This window comes from Panthera uncia, chromosome E1 (genome assembly GCF_023721935.1).
Source record: "Panthera uncia isolate 11264 chromosome E1, Puncia_PCG_1.0, whole genome shotgun sequence".
NCBI lineage: Eukaryota > Metazoa > Chordata > Mammalia > Carnivora > Felidae > Panthera > Panthera uncia.
In genome coordinates, this window is record NC_064814.1 from 29,784,327 (window position 1) to 29,811,632 (window position 27,306).

A 27,306-nucleotide genomic window follows, 5' to 3' on the forward strand; every position below is an offset into this window, starting at 1 on the left:
TTCCCTTCTCTCATTACCTTCTCTCACTCATTGCTCTCTGATTACCTGTTCGTTTCTCAAAATTTCACTTTGACTGAACTTCCTCCAGTCAACTACCTGTGATCTTTTCTAAAGAGATATGATAGAAGACATCAGAAAGTTCTGCCTAATCCATCTCTTGATATTAATAAAATCCCTTCTTTCTTGATCACAAAAATCCAATATTTTCTAGTCTTTTTTTTTTTTTTTTTTTTTTTTTGCCAAATACCATAAAAGTTCCTTAGCCTTTGCTTTTCTGTACCTGCTAGTTATGCCTTCCTCCCAATTGTGACCATTCTTATTTTGTCCCTCTTCTGCTATTCTCCTATGTTCTGGCTTAGGGAACTGTCCTGACTTCCATGTGCTGTGTATCTATTATATACAGCAATAGCACTGAGTACTAAGGACACAAAGCAATAAAAAACATAGCCTTGCCATTAAATTCATAGTCTGGTTCAAGAAAAGAACATAAAAGAAGAAAAAAATGTAAGTACTCCTTCCTCAGTATGCCTCCATTGCTTCTATTGTTAAACTGATTTCAGAATACTGTGATCATTTGTTTACTCATCTGTTTTTCTCAACCTCTTCAAAAGTAAAGATCACATGATGTTCCCCTGACACCCCACTGTCTCCTGCAGTGCCTGGAACTCAATAAGTTTGATAAAGGATGATACAGAGGAGACAATAACACAATAGTATAGGGGCGCCTAGGTGGCTCAGTCAGTTAAGCATCCGAATTTGGCTCAGGTCATGATCTCACAGTTTGTGAGTTTGAGCCCCGTGTCAGGCTCTATGCTAACAGCTCAGAGCCTGGAGCCTACTTTAGATTCTGTGTCTCCCTCTCTCTCTGCCCCTCCCCAACTCACATTCTGTCTCTCTCCCTCTCAAAAATAAACAAACATTTAAAAAAAAATACACAATACTGTATGTTAGATGTTGCAGATGGTTAATTCTACGGAGGAGGGATTACTTCTTCAGAGTCTGCAGGTCAAAGAAGCCCTCTCTGTTCCGTATAGAATTCCGCACAAGTTTATATGCTTGGTTTTCTCTTCCTTTTAATATTCCCTGCATTTCATGGTAAGGTTGGTTCCTTCTTTTTACTCCCTTTGAAAAGAAAACTAAACTCTAGCCTATAGGAATTCTTCCCTGACTCACCACTCCTGTGTTTCAGTTTCCCCACTGCCCAAATGCTTAAAAAGGTCTTACCTACTGATACATATTTCTAATTGTTCATTATCCGAGTTCCTGCAGTTGTATAGGGAAGCAAAAGTCACAACCAAAATAGTTCACTGGAGAGTTGACCACATATAAAATAAGACTGCATTCAAACATCCTTCTGTGCTTAACCAGGCTCGTACTTGCTGTTGCACCAGAAACTTCAGTCTCTGCTGCCTGTGGAATAAAGTGATGTGAAAATACAATGCAAATTCAAGGCAAATCTATTACAAGGTGAATCTTAAAATCTTATAAAAGATGCAGAATTTCGTGAAGCTGATGAAGATGATGTGGAGATCTAATCAAATTACAGCCAAAGCTGTTGACAATTAAGAATCTAGCAGGGGTGGGCCAGTTAACAATTGAAGAACACAAAACAAAGGAACTTATGAGAATGACCTGAATATCCACATTTTTTAAATGCCAGGGGGAAAAATATGAAGACTTCAAATATTCTTGCAAAAATACCCTCTTCATTATCACACTGTGAAAGTCACATATGAGGAATAGCATTTCAGCTATCATACAATTTAGTCTAAAAAATAAAGCCAAAAAAAAAAAAAAAGAATCAATACTTGATTCTTCCTTCATCCTCATGAATTAATGAATAATTGTAACTACAACTTAAGTGATAATAATACAAGATAAATAAATCTGGGGCTATTGCTTTTTGTTTCATTTTTCAAGATAAAGAACCAACCAAATCTTTGTTTTTCTACTTACTATATAAAGTTTTGGTCCTATTTTAAATGGTGTCATTTAAAAGAGACTTTTCCTAGATACCAATTATTCTGAAATAATGAGGCTTCGTGTACTGCTTTGTCAGCTTCTACACTTGCAAATTTCTGTTTTCCTACTGCTAAACAACAAGCCCTGAGAGGACAGAAATTAGGAATTCTAGTTTTCTAGTTACCCGTTCCCAATCACAACCCACACACCTAGCCCAGCCCAGGAAATAAGGAAATAGCATGCAGGCAGGCTATATTAATGACTAATTACCTGACTTGGAGGATAATCCAAGGTAATCCTAAAGGTAAGATTGGCTGTACCACCAATATGTCCCCAATATCCACAGTGGTATCCAAGGCTTCTATCCTAATAACTTAGCTACAGCTCCTTTAATTTATGACATGATGCACCTATGAAAGGAAAAGGTTTTGAGGTTGCCATTTCTTAAAATAAGTATATATATGTGTGTGTGTGTGTGTGTGTGTGTGTGTGTGTTTATTCTTGCAAGAGAGGGAGGGAGGGGGGGAGAGGGAGAGGGGAAGGGAGGGAGGGAGGGAGGGAGGGAGGGAGGGAGAGAGAGAGAGAGAGAGAGAGAGAGAATCTGAAACAGGCTTCCGGCCCTGAGCTGTCAGCACAGAGCCCGATGTGGGGCTCAAACTCATGAGCTGTGAGATCATGACCTGAGCCGAGGTCGGACGCTTAAGGAACTGAGCCACCCAGGTGCCCCTTGAGGTTGCCTTTTCAAGGTGTTTTATGTGTTGTTTTGTTTTTCACCCTACAGGATATTCTCTCTTATCACAAAAGGAGTCATCAGCGTCTCCCTCCTGGATTATATCTGGGTTACCTAAAGCTGTGTAGCTCTGTGGATCAGATCAAAGTCCTAGTTACCCAAAAGTTGCCCAACATTCTCTGCCACGTGAAGATCCGTGAAAACAATAACATTTCCAAGTAAGTTGTGAGGAGTCTGGGTTTTCCTTGTGATGAAACAATGGCTCAAATGATGGGTTTGATGTGTCAGGAGAAAACTGACCCAGTGTAGTTTCTGCAGTGAGATGTCCCCAGGTGCCAGCACACCGGGGCAGAAGCAGAGCTGTATTTTAACATTAGGATAAGGAGGGTTTGTGGTATTGGTTGGTGGAAGGAGTGACCCAATTGAAGGAGGGGCAAACTCCTTTCACTTTCCTCTCTATATTATTCATGGTGCAACCACTGACACTCAACTGGTTAATGAATAGATGCCCTTTTCTTTCAACATTTTTATTTCCAGTATCTTTTCTTCACAACTTAATAAGTCATTTTTTAAAAAAATATATATATCAATTGTGGAAATGGGTTCTGGTAGAGCAATTGATTTCCCTTTAAAGAATCCCCCTGCCCTCATTCTCCCCATCCCTGGCCCTCTGGCCTTAGGACTATGTATGTTTCCTGTACTCTTTATGGTTCTCTAAAGAAGAAAAGAAGTAACAAGGCCTGTGCTTCTGGAAACTGCTCTATGGTTTGGCATTATGGTGAATTACCCTGTTAGCTTTCGGAAAGTTGCCCAATCTTGGTAATCTGGCTCAGATTTACAACTAGCCCTCCAGCAGGCCTCTGAAAGTCTACTATAATGAACTGAATTGTGCCCAACCTAAAAAAAGAAAAAAAAAAAAAAAAAAAAAAGTAAAGAATAGATAAGAAAACAACTCTCCAGGGATCCTTAGGCTTTAGAACACAAATTAGATGCCCAGATTCTAGTTATACCTATGGATTTGCTTAACCAAAAGAGATTCCTAACTTGGGTCATTTAAAATTTGGTCCATGAGGTGGCAAGAGCTTATTAACTATACTGTCTCATGATGCTTTTTAAATACTATTTGATGACAGTGAAGGAAATAATGATGACCTCTTCAAAAACTCACTAGCTGCCATATTCTCATCTTTCACTTATCAACCACACCTAGACTTTAAGTCTGCCATCTGGTGGTCACTTCTACAATCAACTTTGGTTATCTTATCAGTCCCTCCCAAGAGGTTACATGGCTCATTTGTGGGTTGACTCAGCAATGGTTACTTTCATCCATTTGCTAGATTTGTGTCTTAAAGGTTTAGACTCTATCTTTTCGTGGTTATACCAACTAATTTCTCCTTGACAAGGATCCAAGTTTAATTTTTACAAAAGATTCCAGTAGCCTTCACTCTTGCCAGTTCCATTTCTCTCATCCTTATAGACTAAACTGCTTAGTTAGTGGTAGATGTTTCATGGTATTCCTACTGGTAATTTATTCTCTAATTTTATTACAGATGCTATTTTAGCAATGTGCTCCTTTAGGTTTTGTGAATGTTTGTGCCAGTCAGAACCCCCTCATTTAGTTCAATATCAGTGATGGGAGAAAAGAAATTAACTCCCAAGCAGGTTCTCAAAGATTTCAATTATTTGTGGAGCCAACCGCACGCCCAGATTGAAGTAGGATTTAATTTTTATTTTGTTTCTCTTATTGGGACAATACGGTAGATTTTCCATAGTATTTTCCAGTGTGGGAATTGAAATGAAACAGAGATCTTGAAAACAGACACTTTTCCAAGAGGATAGTTGGTTAAAAGAGATTGTTTTCTGATGAAAAGCTCACGTCACAATCGATTTCATTTTCTGACACACAGATTGGAGCCCAGGCTGGTAAACCCACTGGGGAGAGCCCTCAGAGGGTTTTCACACGAGTGGGAACATATGTTAGCACCTCCTCTCTTTCCGTCCCCAGAGAGGAGGGCTTTCCTTTCCTCTCTGGCCTGCTCCTGAGTGCATACTGCTGCTCCCTGCAGAGTTAGAAAGAGGAGAAACTGGGCCAAATGAACGTGTTTAGAGACTTGTGCTGGAATACCTGTGGAAACAATGTTCCGAGGAGGCATTTACCTTGATCTTTTCAAGCTCCTCTTGAAGAGCGGCCTTTGGGGGACAAACCAGATGTGTTTTCTCCCACCATCATTCTTTTCCTTGCCCTTCTGCATGACATTTGGAAAAGTTCATTAGGAAGGATTACAGAGCACACAGAATAAAGACACAGATGACTAGTTTGAAAGGAGGATGGAAGCAGTGATGTGTGTCCCCTGGTTCCTTTTATTGGAATTGTCTGGTGTTCCTGTTTGTGATTCTCCTCAAGCTCTTGGAAGGGGAAAGAAACCAAAATAGTCCCCACGATTACAACAGGCCGGGGTTGAAATGTGCCATGTGGTTTGTTGGCTGAGTTGGACCAGAGTCCTGTGGTTACCCAACTGCTGAATTAACCAGCAGATGCCCCTGTGGTAAAATGCAGGGTCTTAGAACTCACAGAGGATCTTCAGGGAAAGAAAAATGAAGACAGTCAGGAAATTATTAGCAAATATTTCAAAGCTCCAATCTCAAAAACTGACTGATACAAATTAGACCTGCTGTTCTGAGGTATATGTGGTTTGATAGGTGAACTAAGCTTATATTAGAAAAAAAGCTCATTTTAAACTCCATTTGGGTGGCAAAAAGTTCAAATTTTATGAATTGTATTGAGTTTTAACCACCAAAAATTGGTTATCTGGGTTCTGGACATATACACTAAAAATGTTCTGAGCTGTGTTCTGAACTTTTGTTATATTTCTAATTTTAACTTGACTCAACATACAGAGAGGAGTGGGAATGGGTCCAAAAGCTTTCTGGCTCTGAATCTATGGAAAGTGTGGATCATACTTCTGACTGCCCCATGCAATTGTTCTTCTACGAGCTCCAGATGGCAGTGAAAGCTCTCCTTAAGCAGATCAATATACCTCTACACCAGGTACTAGTCTTTACCATTTTTATCTTCTTTTCATAGCTGATGGAAACTGCATTGTGGTATAAAACTAAGAGGTTAAAAAAAAAACTGATATGTTTGTTTTCATTGATTTAAATACCACTTTGCACATGTTGCACACTTTGATGCCTACAAATGGACACACACTGTACTTCTGCCCCTTTTCTGTATCTCCTCCATATTGACCTCTTCCAAGGCTCTGGACCCAGCATTATTGTGGTCTGGTCAAGCAAGGAAAAATCACTGGCTAGCCCACCTTGAAAAGACACCAAGTCTCAGCTTCAGGATAGCACAAGTCAAGGAGAACATGTAAATAAGTGCATAGTTAGATGTATAAATGATTTGTCTAAGAACATCAGACTAGTGGTAGTATAATCTAATAGCAATGGCAAGGGTATGCCATGCTGTCTTTTCACAAACAGAAAATGTACCGTCAAAATTATTGTCGTATTCAAATTGAAATGTGCAAATCTAACCTTCACTAATAAGCAACTTCAAGAAAAAACTGTTGGCACAGAAGAGAATAGTAAAAGTTTATTAGGCTCTGTCTAGTAAGTTAACATGATGTAGCATTAGGTTGAATTCTTTTCTCTTTTTTTTCTTTTTGGCCTAGGTTCACCATCTCCCCCTACCCAGTGCGTGCGCGCGCGCGCACACACACACACACACACACACACACACACACACATCAACCATGTTTAGCCTATAAAATAGGAAGACCATCATAGGAGTGATCGGCTCTCTTAAATAACAGAGCAACAACCCAGACTTGGCCTCCGACCCATGGACACAGGGACATAGATTAGAGACTCCAAGTGTTCTTCTATTGGGGTACTGCTCTGATTATAAGTCAGTACTGCAAGGTTAGTTCAAAATAGCGAACATGATGAAGAATAAATTGCACAAGATGCTATAAAGGCACTAGGGGAGCAACTGGATTATTCCAGGGGTGGCCGTGTACTCAGGAGGGGAAAAAAAAAAATACCAGCTCTACTTGTGACAGTAGATACTATTAAAGGGTTTCTTGAGCTTAGCAGGTTCGAAGCAGCTCATATTTCATTGGTGACTCTTGGGCTACATACACATGTTGGGAGAGGGCTGCCTAACTGCCTAAGAGTGCACACAACATTTTTTTTTTTTTTTTGGATACTTGTAAAATTTTTTCAGCCCTTGGCCAGAAACTACATTTTTCCCCCTTAACCAACTTAAATTGAAACTAGTAGATTTTTAATTCAATCCATTTTTGTTGCTTCATGTAATTATATTCATCATTTTGAAAAGCCCACAGAATGCAATCATTTTCTGCTTTTATAAGAAGCATAAATGTTGTTTTCAGAGTTTATGTGGAACATTACTGCCTTAAATCTTGATTTTATATAGCATTATTAAATGGGCTGAACCCTAATATTTATGTTGTATAAAAATTCCAAGCTTGAAGTCGTGTAATTTTGTTAGATGTTTTATGCCAGTTTGGTGTTGTTTATGTAAGTGCCATGTTGTAACTCTCCTATTTTTCCTCTGCGCGTGTCCCTCTGCAGGCAAGGAACTTCCGCCTCTACACACAGGAGGTGTTGGAAATGGGTCACAATGTGTCCTTTCTTCTCCTGCTCCCTGCCTCAGACGACGTCTGTACAGCCCCAGGACAGAATAATCCTTACACCCCACACTCAGGGTTTCTTAACCTCCCTCTTCAGATGTTTGAACTTGGTATAGTAGCTTGTTTCACCTAGAAATATTAACCCAGCCTCCTTATAATAAAATCACAAAGTTGTATCTGTTCCCCTTGTCCCAGTGGAGGGTCAATAAATCACATGATGGCTTTGGCAACAACCCTTCCTAGAACTGTGTACAAGTCTGAGAGAGAGCAAAGCTCCAAGACTATGTGCCGGAGCAATAATTATTGAAACCTAGGTAAGGCCCATTGGAGAGGAGGGGGTTCTAAACAGAGTGTTCAGTTATCAGGCTGCAGTTCTTGCCTTCCCTTTGCTTTCTTAAAACACAAATATTAAGAACTGATGTTTTCATGAAAAGCACTGCCCCTCCCTCCTTCCCTCCCTCCCTCTCTCTCTCATCTCCAACTGGGAAAAAAATGGTGAAATTAAAATATAAAGTGTGTATCACTCTGAAGGGAAAAAAAGTCAATTAGTGCTAATTTATTAAATAGACTCTAATATTAAATAGGCTCTAAATTTCTAGCAGACCATTTGAAAAAAAATTGACAGGGTCTCCCAGGATGCAATATTGTGATTATAATGTGGAATTCTGAATGATGGAAGATCTTATCCTGACTTTCAAAAATGAATAGCCTGGGCCCCAGTTTCTCTAGTTTTACAGAGACCCCTGCTGCCCACTGAGAATGTGAATAGGGAGGCTTTGTCTCTTCCCCATGCTTCATCTTATAACAGACCAATAAGAGGCAATTAGCAAGAATTCCATCAGTTCAGATGAATTGTAGGATTTGTGGGGGGTGAGTGGCTGCATGGGTAGAATGGAGGCACACACACTTTGGATTGCTCCCGAGCCACCAGATTTAGCAGCAGACAGGGCAACTGCCATTCTGAGACCTGGGCATCTGAATCTGAATTTATCCCTTGAGGATAAATGGATTAAGCCTCTCTGTTTCCCTTGCTCTGAGCAGGTCAGATGCCAAAAAGCTAGAATAGCAATTATTATTTTCCAGAAGAGGAAGAATTATTAAGAGAAGCCTGAATCTGATTTGCAGACCGGGACTTGAGAGTCCTGGGTCCCCTATTGTGTGACACTGGCAATCACTTAACCTTTCTGCACCTTTTCTCTGTCAAATGATTAATAACATTGGCCGTGCCACTCTCAAGAGGCCTGGATGTGAATATGACCCCATCCAATGAGTTCCCCACCCAAAGAACATTATTAGTCCATGACGTGACTGCAGTGCTGTTACAAAATATAGTCTGGGTCATGGTATTTCATTTCAAGTCAATAAATATATATTAGATACCTACTGTGGAGATTCAGAGATGAGTAGGACAAAGGCTCTGCCTGCAAGGGGCTTTCAGTACAGTGGTAGGGAGTAAAATAAGGATACAAATTACTATTAAATGAGGTAGGATATGCCAAAATCGTAAGTATTAAGTGATATTGAAAAAAGAAAAGAAAACACATTTTTCTCAAATACTGTAGCAGAAAGCCACCTTGGAGGACAGGATATCTGACGTGGGTGTTAAAGAACGGACAAGATGTTAATAAACATGGACAATAGGAAAAGCTTTCTTGTCAGGGGGAGCAGAATGAGCAAAGACATGGAACAGAAGATCTCAGAAAGAGTCAGGAAAGGAACAAGTGGTCCGGTTTGGCTAGATCAGAGAAATGATGTGAGGAAATAGTGGACATAGAGGTATGGGCAAGTCATGGCCATATAGGGCAGTATCTTAAGAGTCAGGCTGAGGAATCTGTTTAAGATGGATCAAGAGCAGGGTTGGTGGATAGTTCAGGAGTTATTATAATAGTCCAGTAGTAGGGTAGAAACAAAACCCCCCAAAAAGGAAACAAATACAGATTAAGAAACATCAGGAGTAATACACAAGATTGAGCAACTGTTTGAATGAGAAAAGGTGAAATCTACAGACTTCTAGTACGCTCATGGCTTTCAGCCTCAAAGACTGTGAGCATACTGCTGCCATTATCCACAGTAAGGAAATCAGAGAGGAAATGGCTGAGGGAAGAAAATGATGCTTTTAGCTCTGTCTTGAATGCGAAGTGTGAATTCATCCAAGCGGACATGTCCAATTGGCAGTAAAATGCAAGAGAGCAAGTTGGGTACTAAACAGAAATTTGGCCAGTGTCTATTAATAACAGCTGATGCCATGAAAGTTAATGATTTCCCGGGGACAGATCATTGACAGAAAAAAGACCTAAGGAAATACTTCAATGGAGAGCTAACTGAGAGTCCATTCTGTGTGAAATGGTCATCATTGTTCCATGATTACAAGCAAAAACGCTCATTGGTCTTCACAGTGACAATCAATGATTTCAGATCACTCATAATAGTGTAGGACTCCCAAGACCCTGGAGGATCGACCCTCAAAGTGTCCTCTCTATCCTGCCTTCTGGGAGGCTCAAGCACTTTTCCTGGGCAGCCACACTTTGTCCTACTGCTGTTACTCTCTACAATATCCTCTCTCCACTCATTTGTTCATTAATTCAGTAAATATTTACTAAGTAACTTACCATGTGTCAGGCACTAGTCCAGGTACTAAAGAATCTGTGATGAACAAACTCCCCATGAAGCAGACGTTCTCGTGGAGGAGAAAAACAGTAAACAATTGAACAATCACTACTGTACATGTCAGACAGTTGTGAGGGCTATAATGAAAAACAAATTAGGGTAAGGGGCTTGAGTGAAGTGACCGGAGCTATGGTTTTGTACAGGATGACCTGGGAAGGTCTCTCTATAGAAGAAACATGTGAGGAGGGACCAGAGGTTTCCATACAGTGGGAAGGACAAGTGCAAAGGCTTTAAAGTAAGAGTGTGCTTGGCTAAAAGATCAGTGTAGGTGGTGGAGTGTACTAAGCAAAGAGCAACAAAGACAGGAAATGAGATCAGAGAGTGAATGGCTAGATCATGCAGGGTCCTACAGGCCATGATAAGACCTTTGGATTATCCATGATAACTCTGGATTGTACTTTAAGTGTGCTGGAAGTCCACAAGAGAATTTTGAACAGCAGAGTAACATATTAGAAGCTCTGCAAAATCTGGTAGCCCCCCACAAAATAATAATAATAATAATTAATAATAATAATAATAATAATAATAATGGAAACTAAAAAGCTTAACTTTGTTTAACCCAGCAGTTTCCAAATTGACCATGATTGGAACAATTTTTGGTGTGGCACTTACAAAAAACTAAGAAAACACACTTTAGGATATGATGCTCTAGACCACTGCTTCCCAAACTTTAATGTGCGTAAGAATCACTTGGAGAGCATGTGAAAAGAGACCTGGAGTCCCACCCCAGAGATGCTGGGACGGGGACTAGAGAATTTGTTTCTCTAACAAGCTCTCCGCTGATACTGTGCTGATACAATCCATGGACCACACTTGAAGTAGTATTGCCTAGAACACAGAGAAAAAGACATTTGAGGAATTTACAGAACTAGAGATGTAGTTATCATAGTATCATAGAATCCAAGAGGACCTATCTCTTTGACATATCTTACCTCTTCTTAATACTAAAAACAATATGACTGTAAGATACTATTCTTCATCTATGAAAGCCAAGCCATAGATCAAAGCCTGGGTCTCAGTAGTTCCTGACTTTAAAATGTTTTTTTTTCCTAGAATAAAATATACCTTCATATTCTCCTGGTCCTCCTTCATTACCATACCATTGGTGATCCAACTGATTAATGAGAACAATATAAGTTTCCAGAAAAGATCACCTGACTGGGCTTGGTTCCACTGACATACATAATTCTATTAGTCTTTTCTAGAGACCAGGAGGAAATGTTGCCAGTAACAGGAAATTAACACACACTAGTACAATGTCTATTATACTTCAGCACCACTAGCAACAATTTTTAAAATATTTCTCAGCCTTAGTAAGAACCATGACAGACTCTATCTTATCCCCAAAAGCAATCAAAGCTTTCCACAAGAAAATTATCATACTTCTTCTATTAGACTTTAGCCCACTAAGCATTTAATAACAATTTCTATAGGAACTTCTAAGAGCTTGCTATATAGTGGGCCTAAGCCCTCAAGAAAGATGCTAAGCAATTTTTACTTGTTTTTTACAAGTAGGGACTTCTGTCTTCCATTGATAGGTCCATAGTAAAAGATCAACAGACACACTAAGCACTTCTGAGAAAGAGAACATTACTGAAAATTCAATCAGAACTCAGAAAATCGTAAGAACACAGGAATTTTAATGAAACTTGAAAAGGTGCAAGTTACTGGCACAGGTAAATTATAAAAAAGTTTACACTGTATTTCCGTTTGACTTGTACAAGTCACCCCTGTCCCAACAAAAGGATATGAGATTTGGCAAAGTGACCACGTTCCTGACAGCAGCCTGAGTGATCACAGATAACTTGCTAACCAGCTACGGAAAACTGTGTCCGCGCCTATTCTAGCACTAAATAGATCTAGTAAGGACAAAATGATAAAGGAGCTTAGCCCTCTGTCTCCTCGAGTAAACACTAGACTGGGGCAAACCCATAGGCTATTCTCTCACAGGATTACTTGTAGGGGACAAGGAGACTGTCATGGAGATGTGGTGAGATCTCTGTGAGAAAGGTGGAGCTAAGGCAACGTGGTACAAGGTCCAGTCTACTCCCTCTCCTTAGCCTGAGAGCTGACACTCCGCCCATCCCATCCTTTGGATAGGAGCAGGATAGCACTCAGCAGCAGTAACAAAGCATGTGCCTGGGGACTGACAAGGGTCACTATTTAAACTGTTCCCAGAAACAAAAGGAAAAAGCCGTGTCATGAGCTCTTAGAATTTCTAATGTTGTGCCATCTTGAGGATTTGCCTCACCTGCACTGAGGAGGTGGCCCTGTCCTGACCCTATGGGCAGTCACAGTTGACAGCAGGCCCATGATAAGAAAAGTTGAATTTATTTATTTCCTTGGCTCTGTGACTCAAGCTGATTGGACTAGCAAGATTATAAAACTGGGGGATTTTTAAAAAACAGTTTGAAGCCTGGTATATATTTCATACTTAAGTGTTTGGCTGCATTTTTCATTCAACAAACATTTCCTAGTTTCCACTGTATGCCAAGTACTGTGCTGGGGCTGAACATACAGATGTTAATAAGACAAAGTCTGCCCACCAGAAGCCTAGAACCCGGTAGAGGATACAGAAATCTATACCAAAAGTCCCAATATAATGAAAGCCTGGCTATAAAAGGAGGGCTATTGAACTTCAAAGGAAAGACACCTAATCCTTCCTTAAAGAAATAATATTTGAGCTAGATCTTGAATTAGAAAGAAACATCCAAAAAGGGGGGGGAGGGGCGCCTTGGTGGCTCAGTCAGTTAAGGGTCCAACTTTGGCTCAGGTCATGATCTCACGATTCCTTGAGTTCAAGCCCCACATCAGGCTCTCTACTATCGGCATGGAGCCCACTTTGAATCCTCTGTCCCCCTCTCTCTGCCCCTCCCCCGCTCATTCCCTCTAAATAAATAAATAAATAAATACATAAATACATAAGTAAGTAAACAAAAAAAATGAACTTCAAAAAATATAGTGAGGGGCGCCTGGGTGGCTCAGTTGGTTGGGCGGCTGACTACAGCTCAGGTCATGATCTCGTGGTCTGTGAGTTCGAGCCCCGCGTCAGGCTCTGGGCGGACAGCTTGGAGCCTGGAGCCTACTTCGAATTCTGTGTCTCCCCCTCTCTCTGCTTCTTCCCTGCTTGCTCTGTGGCTCAGTCGGTTAAGTGTCTGACTTCAGCTCAGGTCATGATCTCATGGTTTGTGAGTTCAAGCCCCACATCGGGCTCTGTGCTGACAGCTCAGAGCCTGGAACCTGCTTCGGATTCTGTGTCTGATTCTCCCTCTGCCCCTCCCCCACATGTGCTCTGTCTGCCTCTGTCTCTCAAAAATAAATAAATGTAAAAAAAAATTTTTAATATATATATATATATATTTAGAAAAAAAGAAACATTCAGAAAAGGAAAGAAAAGGCAGAGCTAAAAAGGAAAATCATTTTAAACAGAAGGAACAACATGCACAAAGGCTTAAAAACCTGAGGAAATGCAGTCCAATTAAGTACACTCTTAGTGGCTCATTGTGCCAGATGCTTAAGGCACCTGAGAAGAGTGACAGGAGATGAAACTAAATATTAAAAAGGTCAGAATCACAAAAGGCTACCTATGCCATCCTAAAGAAGTTAGATTTTACCATGTAGGCAATGGGAAGTCATGAAAAGATTTTTTTAAAAGGAATAATATGGTCTTACTGGATTTTAGCAGCTCTGTGGAAGATGGATTGCAGAACAGCAAAAGCGAGGGCAGGGGGTGCTGGGGCTAGAGTCAACGAGACAGCTGAGAGAGTGGTCCAGGTGGCAATGATAAGAGCCGGAACCAAAACTGCCACAGGAGGGGTGTAGAAGAGAAAGCAGAAGCAAGAGGAACTTAGGAGTTAAAATCAACAGGACTTTGTGATTGATCTAATGTGGTTGAAGAGCAAGGTGAAGGAGCCACAGAGTCTGAATAGGGTGCTGAGATGGATAATGTTGCCATCTACCAAAATAGGAAAGATGAGGGGAGGAACAGGTTTGGGGGAGGGTAAAGATGATGAGTTCAGTTTGACAAATGATGAGTTTTGAGGTGCCTGTGGGATATCCAGGCATTGAGCCTAATGGAATCCAGGCCACAGGCTTACAAGAAATGGCACAGTCTCAACCCTCATTCCTAAGGCCCATTTTTCATGATTTAGGATACCATTCCTGAATTCCAACTGTCAACTCCTTCACTACCAGGAATCTTTAGAGGGGCATCTTGTGCCCGGGCTCTTTCCGACACCTTGGCAAAGAAGTCATGGAACTAAATTCACCCCAGGAGGTAACCGTATTGATTTTTTAGCTTCTAAACTAGGCTCCATGACCCAGACTTATTAGGATTTTACTAAGTTAAAGATCTTAAGAAGAATATTCTACTCTCAGTCCTGTTCTAATATTCTAACTCGAAATGCCTCATTCTTTCTAAAGGGTTGGGGCAAGGGTGTGAAGAAAAAATTATTTTGCTTATGATATGTGCTACATGCTGTGCTGGGCACTGTATGTATACGATATGAGTTAATCCTAAGCAGGCATTACTATCAGTCTTAGATGTGGGAAAATTGAGGCTCCCAGAGATTACATGCCCACTGCCACGCAGGTAGGAACTGACAGAACTATGATTCAAACCCAATTCTGTCTGACACCTAAACGCAAGTACTTTCTACTCTATGATACTCCTAAACCAACTTCTAGTGTTGGTGCTGAATGCATTTTAGTCTGTCACTATCTTATATGCAAAAAAGAGGGAGAGAAAAAACACCGCAGAAAATTAGACATAGTATATAAATTACTAACAAATCATGTGGTCCAGATAATGCATTGTTGTACCCTTATACCATTCTGTCTGTTAAATGCATGTGATTCGCATTAGAAAAAAATTAGAAGCTTCCAGTCTATCCTCCCCTCCTCTGTGATGGCTACCAAATGTATCATTGCTAAACCACAAAAGACTATGTTAAAGTAACATTTGTTAAAGTAACATTAAAGGCTCTGGATAAAAACCACTAGTGCGGGAAAGTGAGGCGCTGTAGTTGAAAGGTCCTTACAGCTCACTGTGGTGAGTGGCACGGGGTGGGAGGGGTTGGTGTGGGCACTGTGAGACCACCCACTGATCCAAGGCTCCTACCACAAGGAGACACAACAAGAGAAAGTTATGGACACCCTGGCGTTTTAGAATTCATATGGGACTGATAGTGTTTCTTTTAAAGAAATTCTTTAGTGCCTCTCCCTAATCTCCCTATCTTCATATTTTAGAGAGAAGAGAAAAAACGGATTTTTTTTTCTTTTCTTTATTTCCTTTCTTTTTTTTCCAACTTGGTTTGGAAAGGCAGACTGTGAGACACTTCACTCTCTTCACTCTCCAGCCAAGAGAGGACATCTGTCAAGTGCTAACAGGATATAATCCCTCCTTGAAAGGCATAAAGACACATTCAGGGAGTTACAAGGGTCAAGAGTAAGCTACGAAGTAATGGTGACTCTTTCCTGTAGAACTGCCAGCAAATATCACAGACCTGAAATACACCTTTCAAAACAGGAAAATCAAGAGCACAGAGAGAAGAGAGAACAGAGGGAAAGAGGACACTTTGGAGGAAGGGTCTGCCCTCTTCCGACCAGGATATGCATTCTGTTGTTGTTGTTCATTCAATCAATAAACATCAGTTGAGAAGTTATAATGTTCCAGATTTTGAGGAAATAAAAATAGGAGACATGACTGTTGCCCTCCCAGAAATCACAGTCTAATACCAAGGCATTCAAGTAAACACATAATTATAATAAAGCAGGGTAAGTGTCCCGATACATTTAGAAACAAGTGCTCCAGGAACACAAAAGAGAAACTAATTCCACCTGCAGAGGAAGAGGTGTCAGTGAAGATTTCACTGCAGAGAAGACACAGTTTTAAACTGGATCTTAGAGTATCAGAAGAAGCTGACCTGAGGATATTGGTGTGACCTGAAGACACTGGTAGGAAAGGGTATTTGAGGACTAGAAAAAGGCATGTGCGAAAGTATGGAAGTGTAACAAGACTTGTAATAAATTCAGCCTGATCGAAGTTTAGGATTAACTCGAGCGGAGGGTGAAGGGTGGTTGCATGATGGAAGGAAGATATGATTGAAGATATATTCAAATCCTATATTGCAAGGTTCTTTCCTTATGGTGATAAGAGGTTTGGGGAGCATGGGTGGCTCAGTCAGTTAAGCATCTGACTTCAGCCCAGGTCATGATCTCATGGTTCGTGGGTTCGAGCCATGCGTTGGGCCTCTGGGCTGACAGCCTGGAGCCTGGAGCCTGCTCTGGATTCTGTGTCTCCCTCTCTATCTCTGTCCCTCTCCCACTCATGCTCGCTCCCACTCTCTCTCTCTCTCTCTCAAAAATAAATACTAAAAAATGTTTTAAAAAGAGGTTTGATTTTTGTCCTGAAGTCAAGAAGGAGCTCTGTAGAAGTCTTTAAGCAGGGAAATAGCATGAAAAGTAGGTGTTTTGGGAGAAGTTCAATAGTTTGTCGTTTCCAGAGAGGTTCCATGAAATTAGTTCTTCTATGAAATTAGTTAGGCAAAGAAGTGCTGCACAGGAAGTGGGAAGGAAGGATCTGATACCAGAGAGAAAAACCAAGCCTAGAACTGAGAAACACCTCCTTTAAATGGTGCACACTTGGAATAAGGATGATCCACAGAAGCCCTCACTCCATTCTTCTCTTCTACTTCCATATGAGGAAACACAAACAGAGCAGATTATCCTTACACATACCAGAGATTCATCCTAGGAGGAAAGCAAGCAAGCAAGTAGGCAGCGGTAAGATGGAAATTGTAAGGTGCACAGAAATCTCTCACTCTACAGAGAAGTAGGGCTTCCTACTGAGGTGTGGAGATGACAAGATGCCTCGTTTTAAGGTAGTGTGGTTTTAGCTTCCCTAAATGTCCAGGTCTAGGTCTTTGGAATCAATAGCAAAGAGGCCCAAGGGCAGTAATTAGATGTTCCTCCTAGAATTCTTCACTAAAGAAGCCAGAATAGAAATGTTTCCACCAATTTTGGAGTTATAACAGCCCTATTTCCAAAGCATGGAACAAACTAGGAAAGTCAGAGATACACAGAGTAAATGAGGTTCCTGGAAAGTGAGTCTGCAAATTCAACAACGGCCAGGAAGAAACTGGTACTCCACTATGGTTCAGGATGCTTTCCTCAGCTCACTGGAATCTAATGTTATGGTATGTGATCAGAGCCAGGTAGAGAAGGATGGAAAATCTGATCACCTCAGGGTACCTGCATGAGGCTGAGTCCCACACTCCTCTCTCCCTCCTCCAAGATGGAGATAAAGGTTAGACTATTTCCTCTGGCCTCTGGCCCATTATCTTTTGAGAGAGGAAGGCCAAGTCTGCCAAAGACAAAAATGGTCTATCTCCTTCCAGGGCAGCTGGGAAGCAGAGAGGCAGGAGAAGGATCAAAACCCATCATACCAGGTCCTCTGGGAAGTTTTCCAGCCAGACAAAAGATACCCTGAGAGAAGTATGCCTTGCATCTTCTGGGACTTTTGGCCTTGAAAAGAAGCATATAAGATACTTACTGGAAATCAGACATGGAAACCAAAACTAGGTTGCAAATTGCTACTTGACTTTTTTTTTCCCTTTAAAGTGATAAGCAAATTTATTTTCTCAGAAATGAATATATATATACATACATATATATATATATATATATATACACACACATATATATGTGTGTGTATATATATATATATTCACACACAGATACATAGAGAGGGATATATATATAGATAGATAGATAGATATACTTACACACAGCCTCAACTTTAGGAGCTGAACATAAACTGCAGCTTGAGCCAACCCCACTTCCCCATGCCTTACCAGGACTTGGTAAACCTTAAAAGGGAATACTGTCTGACTAAAGCCAGACAACTGGCCCCTAAAGAGCACATTTATAATTTATTTATGGCTTAATATTTTCCACTGATAGGATTAATAAATCATGTTTTCATTCAACTTGTTTTCTCTGAGGTATGAATTTCTCTATTTTGATACCAGATCTTAACATGTTTTATTTTGCTTGTCCATTTTCCAGTTCATTTTTGCAGCTACAGGGAGAAATTTATTAGTCTGTATTGCCGCCTTTCTGCTGTTGTGGAGCTGGATTCTCTGAATACCCAACAGTCCCTGAGGGAAGCCATCTCAGACAGCGAGGTTGCAGCTGCCAAACAAAGACACCAGCAAGTGTTAGATTTCATTCAGGTAATCATTTATTTCTTCTGAGGTGGAAGGAAGAAAGAAGTGGCAGGGTGGAGGGAATGAGAACCAAGCATGAGAAAGAACAGCAATCTGGGTTTACTTAAAGACAACAGTATGCAAGAGCCTGTTGATTAGGTTAAAATGTGGAGTTTAGGAAGATGTGAGTTTTTAAACAAAGGCTTAAGAAAGAGCTACATATAAATCACAGTGTTACTAAGGACTGCATCAGTCACTATGGTGGGTAGAGGTGGATTCCCATATTGGAGAGAAAAACCACTGCCAGAGGAAGTAATGATCAGATTAGAATGCTTACCTGGGAGTCCACTGATAATTCTAACAGAAAGAAAAATTGTATTAACTCAATATCCCAGAGAAAACAGAGAAGATGACCCACCAGTTTATGTTAACTCAAATCCAATTGGACCTGAGATTCCCCATGGTTTAGACTTCTTTCTGGCAGAGCTGACACTTTAATGTGTGGCTACAGGGGCCAGAAAATGTGCTCCCTGTCTATGGTCTAAGTGACACCTCAGGTTCTTGTGACAGGGGCACTAATTAATTATCAAGACAATTTGAATCTCGCCTGAAATTGCCTCTAAGTCCTTTGGACAAATCTTATGATCTTTCTGTCTATATTACCCAAGTCACAAAATGAGTATAATAGTAATATCCCACGATAAATATCACTATGATACATATTCAGTTCAATTTGGTAAATATTTGTTGAACATGCAGATGGCAGGCACTGCAAGAGAGATACCGAATTGAATAAGATATGGTCCCTGACTGTAAGGAGTTTAAAATCCAGTAGGATAAACGAGAAATGTGTATAAATACTATTTTTAAAATGAGTTAGGTGCCAAAAGAAAAGTACCAAAAAAAATCTTTTTTTGTCAACACAAAGAAGTAAAAATTTACTTATATTTTTGGGTATAAGAAAAGTTGCCATAGAAGATGTAACTGATACCCAAGCTGGGTCTGGAGGGACAGGTTGGACTACAGTAAGAGGCATTCAAAGCAAAAGTATAAACAGATAAGGCAGGAAGAATAGAAAAATGGTATTTTGGGAATGATGAGTAGTCGCTTGGTTGGGGCATAAATTGAGTGAAGGTAGTGAGAAAGTAGGCAAGAATGAAAGCAGCAATGAGATCAGATCACAGGGCTTTATTAAAGGCTATGGTAAGAAATTTGTACTTTATTCTGTAGGTAAGAGGGCCCTAGCCAAAGTCTTGGAGAAAGTAAGTTATAGGCCCTCATAGCTATTTAGGATAGATTCAAGGTGAGGAATAGTCCTTTGCAGTGGTATGGATATACTGGTTATTTCTTGTAAACACTCATTCTCATTGGCTATGCTCACTAGATAATTTGCATATCATTCCTGGATTTAAGGGGAAGACCAAAAGTAGGTAAATCAAATATGAAGCTATTACAATCATTTAGGAGAGAAATTCTGTGTCCTCTGTGTCCAACCTCCTAATCTGTAAAATAGGGAAGGTAATACTACCACTAGCACATAGTGTTACTGAGAGAATTCTAAAAGATAGCACATGTAAAGCACTGAGCACACTGCCTGCACATAGTAAGTACGCAGTAAACTATGTATTCATTTATTCATTAATAAGTAGGAAAAATGCTCTGATTTGGAATTTACTGAGAACTCAGGAAGACGATATTATAATACACTCGCAAAGTGGTGAGCAGACAAATCTTATTCTACTTCTCCCGCTCTGTAAATGAGATACCTTTTAATAAATCACATGTTTCCTTAACCTGAGAACGTGGTGTTCAAACATTCAAACATTTATAGCATTTATTTCATTTCCAGTAAACGTGGAACATCGATATGCGGAAGGGGCGGGAAAGGGAAGAATGAGGCATGAGAATAGGAAAGACCGGCTTATCTTTTGAACCCAATATAATGGATGTGGAGCAGAAGAAAACAATGACCAGAAATCAATAAGCATACATTTTTAGTCCTGAGTTCTACCTATAGGCCTTGGAGTAATGGACAATTTGTTTGCTCTCCTGGGCCCCAATTTTCTCGTATGTAAAATGAAAGATTTGGACTGAATGACTTTGAAGGGCCTGGTTGGCCCTAATATTTCATGACTTCTTTAACAACCATAAATATTTTTAGAGAAACACTTCTATAACCATGCCTTAGGTTCTGTTTCTGCTTTTATTCCACTTAAGCCTCCCTGAATCCAGTGTGTTCATCCAACAAGAAAGCTGACTTTTTTCAGTCTTTCTCAGTCTCAGACCCCTCAGGACTTCCTGGCTCCATTCTTACTCTTACTCCCACTCTTACTCCTTGCTCCATTCTTTTTCACCTAGCTTAGGGCTCCATTGCCTCTTTCTCTTTTCCCTTTCATCACACCATTAAGTGGGATGGATAAAGGCAGCCCCGGCCAGCAATCCTTCAAAATTGCAGCCCATTCTAGTCTCCCAAAGCAGGTAACTTGAGAGCCCCCTCTACATACTCTCCTTCCAGCCAGCCAGGTACACGTAGACTTGGATAAAAGCCAATTCCCAAAGGGTTCAAAAAATCACTTCTACGCCAGGGTAAACCCAGATCATCTCCTGTACCCAGGCCTTCAGTGGGCTGCTTTGCTCCATCCAACATAGATAACTTCACTGACTCGAGATAATGCAGTATCATCTCTCCCCTTATCTATGTTGCGTTTCTCAATCCGCTCTCCCACTCAGAATGAAAACCAGCTGCAGCCACTCACCCGCTGGCATTCACAGCTCAGCCCACCACACACCATAACCTGCAGAGGCAACCGCCAGCCACGAGAGCATTTGTATGATTCCAGATCTAAGACAGTGTTGAAGTCACTACACAAACCAAACACTGTAAAGAGCAAGGGAGTCTATGTAAATACGGTGAGGAAAAGAAGCCAAAGAGTGCAGCCAGAAAAGGGGAGGGCCTGGACCAGGGGAGGTGTAGAAACTCATAGATAAGGCATACAGGTTTTATAGACAGCACACACAGCAGAAATGTCACAGTGTAGAGACTTGGAGCTTGGCATATTTTGAGCTGCTAAAGCCTAAAGGGCAATTAGGCTATAATTTATACGCTGTAATGCTTCAAATGCTCCTAAGCTGTAATAGAAACACAGCTCATTAAATATAGCCAATCTATCATCCCCTCAAGCACCTTGTAACTGTGCTGTGAGAAAACCAATCACCTTTACATTTTAATAAAAATATTATCTTGCCTGAGCACAGAGAAAGGGTGTAATTTATGGGATGAAAACCAAAAATTTTAAAGGGCAGGGTGAGAAATGGATGCAGAACTTTTAACCAACAGACCTAGGGAGTTCATGGTCTTTCTTTTTAAAAATGTGTCAGCAAGTCTTTAGAAGCTGAATTTGGACCTTAAAATCAGGGGGATTATGTTGTCAGTTATTTTTAGATCAACAGTATAAGGTAAAATGGGTGAAAATTGTACTGCTTTTAGAGCTACTTAACTAAGTCTGCTAAACTCAGGCCACGGGCCTCCCTGTACAAATGTTTTAAATTTTTATTCAGTTAATACTTCTCCACTTCATCACCGAGAAAAAATAACAAATAAACATTGTTTATACAGACAATTTTAAAATCTATGTGCTAAATCTCACTATCCATCCTCAGCAATAAGGCTGAAATAATCTTATCCAAAGAGAGTAAGTGGATTATTAATAATTGTATTAGTTTCTTAGGGCTGCTGAGACAAATTACCACAAGCCAGGTGACTTAAAACAACAGAAACTTATTCTTTCACAGTTCTGGAGACTGGAAGTCTGAAATCAAGGTGCTGGTCAGGCCATAGTCCCTCTGGAGGCTCTAGGGAAGAACGTGTTCTCTGCTTCTGCCAGCTTCTGGTGGCTGCTGGCATTCCTTGACTTGTGGCCACATCACTTCAATCTCTTGCTCTGTGGTCACACTGCCTCCTTCTCTTCTGTCTGCCAATCTCACTCTGCCTCACTCTTACAAGAATGTCTTTATGAGGACATTTGTCATTGAAATAGGGTCCAGCCCAATAATCCAAGATAAACTTCCTTCTCAAAATCCTTAACTGAATCACCCAGTTTGGCAGACAAGGTAATATTTACTCTTCTATCATGGAAGGCAATAGTCACAAATTCCAGGGATTAGGACATGGGCATATCTTGGGGGAGGCCACATTCAGCTTCATACAATAATCATGATTGTCATTTTAACAACTTAAAACTTTACAACAATGTATACTTTATACAGTGCACTATCTACATTATCTTACTTAATACTCATAATAATTCTGTTGGGGGGTAGAGATGTAAAGAATTAGGTAACCATTCATTCATTCATTCACTCACTGAGCAATCACTATTGAGTAGCTACTCTTTGCACAGCCAAAAACAAAAGACAGAAATGCACAGTTCCTGTCCTTAGAAGGCACTCTAAAAGCTGTCCACATTCAGTAGTGCCTTTAAGATAACTTTGAGACAAGAGTGCTACATGAGGTAGGACCAGTAGAAGCCAGCTGAGAGCAACAATCCCAACAAGAAAATCTGTCCAAGTCTCCTCTAGGATTCCCACTTTGGTTTTACCTGCTGAACTTCAGTTCGCCCCCTTTACAATGCTCAATGCGTCCTCATGACCTGCCCACTGTTGACTCTCCTGCCCAACTCACTGCCTAACAAAGGCTCAACCAGATGCTTTCATTACCAGCCCTGAATACTCTGCCAAATCCAGAATAGAAAGCAATGGACAATGGCTCTTGACCACACTAGTTCACTCTAGCTTGCCTGTCACTCTGAACATGGCAGTCTATCACAGTTTCAGACTCTACTCTGTGTTGTGGATATTCTTAAAGACTATTCTTTAAGTACAAATTAATCTTTAAAACTTCTATAATCAGCCCTTAACCTTGCAGTATTCATACAATTAACATCTTCTACCTGGAAGTTGAGTGCCACCAATTTTCCAAATGCCCTTCAAAAATAAATCACAAAGTGTCAGAGCTAAAAGGGACCTTAGGCATCATCTAGTCCAACCTCCTCTTTTTACAGTTCAGTAAATGGTCCAGAAGTTAATGGCTTGCCAAAGGCACCCAAGTGAAATTAGACACAAAGCCTATCACAAGCTCCAGGGTCCCATGAAAAAAATGTATAACTAACATCCCCTCCTTGGAAAGTCAGAATAACCAGCAAGTTTATGGCCAGTGTCTATTAAGATCTGGGAGACTGTCATCCACAGAGGCAGACTTTTATTTACACTAATATGCTTCAGAAAAATGACAATTGTACTCTATAATGAAAATATTGTTGAAATTACTTTGGTAATTTTCTGATAACCCTGAAACCAAAATGGTAACAACATAGAATGGACTACCCTAAAAATGTAAGGATATTTTAACTACTTAGGAATAAGCTATTTAAACTGTTTTGTACTTCAGAAGCACTTATTTTATATGTACGGAAGTAATAAGTTTAATATATAAAGTTATTTCTTTTCTATTAAAATAGATCCAAGAATCTCTGCTTAGCAAAATATTCCAGTAATGCTGTGCTTTTCTATTTCGTATAGAAGAACTAAAATTGCATTTCTTTCTTCAAATATTCTGAAATTTAGACTTTATCATATCCCTTCCTCACAATACCCTAATGAGGAATATTTCATCTTAAGCTGAGAATTAATAACACTTCATATGTGTGAGAAATGTACTCTGCAGTACAAAGCACTTACAAATTCATCATTTCACCCAATCATCATAGCAGTCCTATGAGATATAAAAAAGATATGTAAAAGGTTTTGTCTACATTCACAAATAAGGCAACAGAGGCTGAAAGAGGCCTAGTGACTTGACAAAGGTTATTACAGAGCTAAAAGTGGGGGTCCCAGCTGGAATTCAGATCTTCCACGACTTGCACCAGATGATATAGCCTGTCAGGTAAAAATATGCAAGGCACAAGAGATGATAAAGAACAGGATTTTCTGGCTTAGCAAACCTACGTTGAAAATATTTTACTCAAAACCAGTACTGTGGAAAATGTATCATCTTGGATTCTCAGGGAAACTTACTCTTTTTTCAAACCTGTTTGACAAACTTAAAGTCTTTTATAATTTCATTCCAAAGCAAATAGATGAAGTTTGGCGTGAAATGAGATGGATCATGGATGCTCTACAGTATGCAAGATACAAACAGCCAGTTTGTGGCTTACCCATCACGAAGCTGATAGACCCCTCAGATGGGCAGAACCTCAAGAAGATCAACTCTACATCCTCACATATCGACTGTCTTGCATCCCCATCCCCATCCCCAGAGATGCACAGAAGAAAGGCTGTGAGTGGTAAGCAATGAGATCTAAAGACCCGTATTTCAGTCACCAGACTCTTGGTCCTATCTCCACTAATGAGGCTCTTTTATGGTGAGGCATTGGTCTCAGTAAGCAGGAGGAAACACTATATAGTGGTAAGAGTCTAAAAGCAGAGAGGGATCAAAATCAGAACAGTGGAGGGATAGGAAACTAGGGCAATAACCTGAGATTAAGTCCATCCAGCAGTGGAGAAGCTTTAGTCCAGTTCTAGCCTGAGTTTCCCAGATATAAAAGGACACAGAGCAGGGATAGGGCTTCAGAAATGCAGAACGGGGACTGATATGGTGCCAAGTGTGGACCAAGTCAGCCAAGGGAATCTGACCAAAACCAAGTAAGGAAGGAGATAAGGCCCAGCCTCTAGTAAATAGACACTGGACAATAAAGAGGCAGGACGTAGGTCCCAGCCTGGAGAAAAGTTCAGGGCGAACTCACCCAGCATAGCACCAGTGTCCTGGGGTGGAAGATGGGAAAGAAAGAAATCTTGGATAAATAGAATCCTGACCCCTGGGGCGCCTGGGTGGCTCAGTCGGTTAAGCGTCCAACTTCAGCTCAGGTCATGATCTCATGGTTCCTGTGTTCAGGCCCTGCGTCGGGCTCTGTGTTGACAGCTCAGAGCCTGGAGCCTGCTTCAGATTCTGTGTCTCTCTGCCCATCCCCTGCTTGCGCTCTGTCTCTTTCTCTCTCAAAAATAAACAAAAAAAAATTTTTTAATAAAAATAAATAAAAAATAAAACATCCTGACCCTGAAGCCAAATAAGTAGGTTGGCCTCATCATGGATAAAACAAGCAGGAGACAACTTTCAGGCAGGCTGTATGAGACGCCTGGCACATCACCTCTACTCTTAGGAATGGAGTTTGGAGTTTACAAGGAAATGCTAAGAACAAAACATGGCTGGGTTAACAGAGAGTTCTACGAAATACCTCTGGCTTATAAATAGAAAGCATACTAATCAAAGGCAATATAATTCTTAGGATATGTTGAGACTAGTGCCACTTTCTAGTCAATTAAAATAATGGCAAAGTATCTTTCTTGATTCTATAGCTTATAAAAGCTCCCAATTCTGTAAGCTTTACAACAACAAGAATTAACATTTTTAACAAACAGTTCTGAAATATGGGCTTGTCCCATAGGGGGCAGCATGGTGTAGCTGAAACAGCTTGGGCTAAGAAATCAGAGACCTGGATTCAAATCCCAGACAATAAATTGTAGGTATCACATTTGATGTTATTACTCTTATTATAGAAAACTTTAGTGGGGATGTAAACCTTTTCTATAAGTAAGCTTATGTATGCTCCTATATTTTAAAAACGTCAGTGTCCTAAAAATCAAAACTTGGCAAATGAAGAACTTGAGAGACAGCTAATTTACATTCCCAAAGGATTCTATGATTTACCCAATAATTTTTTAAAGAACTCTGTTAGATTTCCTCAAGTGAGTTTTGTAGATTTCCACTTAGCTGGACATACAAATAAAATGCCATCCCTGCCATAAGCTAGTTTAGTGGGGGAGACAGATACATTAACAAAATTTCATGGTAACTGCATATATGCTATGATGAGGAAATGTATAGGGTGCTGTGAAGTCTATCGGATGTGTTAACCATAAACCGTAAGATCAAAGAGACCTTCCTGGAGGGGAGATGGGGTGACAAAATACTGAAGGATAAGCAGGAGTTGAGCCAAAAAAGAGGAAAGAGGAGAGCACTTATGGGCAAAGGAAGCAGAGTATGCAGCTGTATTGTAGTTCAGGGAACTGTGCGCAGTCTGGCTGAACTCAGGATCCAAGAACATTGTTTAGCCTTTTTATTTTCTCATTAAAAAAATACTTATTGGTTATCCACCAATAACTTCAGGTACTTCTTGTACTTCCAGTACTTCTTGAGGTAACAGGGAGGGATATAGTGATAAAGTTTCCACTTCCACAGAGCCTACATTCTAGAGAAAAATGGTAATGAAAACGTGAACAAACAAGATAATTTCAGAAAGTGAAAAACTTCCAATATATAATGCAAAACAGGAATCAAGATGAGCGGGGGAGATGAGCAGGGAGAATGGAGAGTGTTGAATTCACTAAGATGATCAACAGAGACCTATCTGTGAAGATTACATTTGAAGCAACCACAGAAAAAGGAGCCAGTAATGCAAAGATCTGGAGTTGGAATATTCCAGGCAATAAAACAGCAATAGGCCCTGAAGTGGGTCAGGGATGAAAGAAAGCCAAAGTCACTCGAGCAGAACAAATAAAGGGGCTACTGGTGAGAGAGAAGGTAGAGAAAAAGGCAGGGGCCAGACCAGGCAGGGGCAAGATAAGAAGTTTGGATTTTATTCCACTTGTGATGGAAAGCCACTGGAAACTTTTAAGCAAGGATTGATGTGGTCTGAATTACTATTTAAAATCAAATCTGGCTTTTGTACGAAGAGACCATAGTGGGACAATATTGGAATCAAGGAGATCAATTATAAAGCTAGCAACAGAGGGATACCAAGTTTTCTGGCTTGAATGTCTCTGGATATCATGATGCCATTTACGAAAAAAAAAAAGTTACGAGAAACAAGCTTGGGTAGTTGGGCATGTTGAATCTGAGTTAGTTTCAGGACATTCCACACAAAAAGAAACATGCAATAGAAAAGGATTATGGGATCTGGAGCTCAGGAAAGAGAAGTGGACTAATAACATGGATTTAAGAATTGTTGACATACGAATGATGTAG

General features: G+C 40.3%; 1 protein-coding gene across 1 annotated transcript in view; it reads left to right on the forward strand.

The window, feature by feature from the left end:
- ANKFN1 (ankyrin repeat and fibronectin type III domain containing 1) overlaps positions 1–27,306 on the forward strand; it is a 174,776-nt gene that overhangs the window by 135,069 nt on the left and 12,401 nt on the right. Inside the window, exons 14-18 of the mRNA XM_049636468.1 lie at positions 2,744–2,910; positions 5,591–5,741; positions 7,295–7,463; positions 18,088–18,254; positions 24,355–24,568. Coding sequence (XP_049492425.1) covers positions 2,744–2,910; positions 5,591–5,741; positions 7,295–7,463; positions 18,088–18,254; positions 24,355–24,568 — 868 coding nt within the window. The remainder of the gene's footprint in view (positions 1–2,743; positions 2,911–5,590; positions 5,742–7,294; positions 7,464–18,087; positions 18,255–24,354; positions 24,569–27,306) is intronic.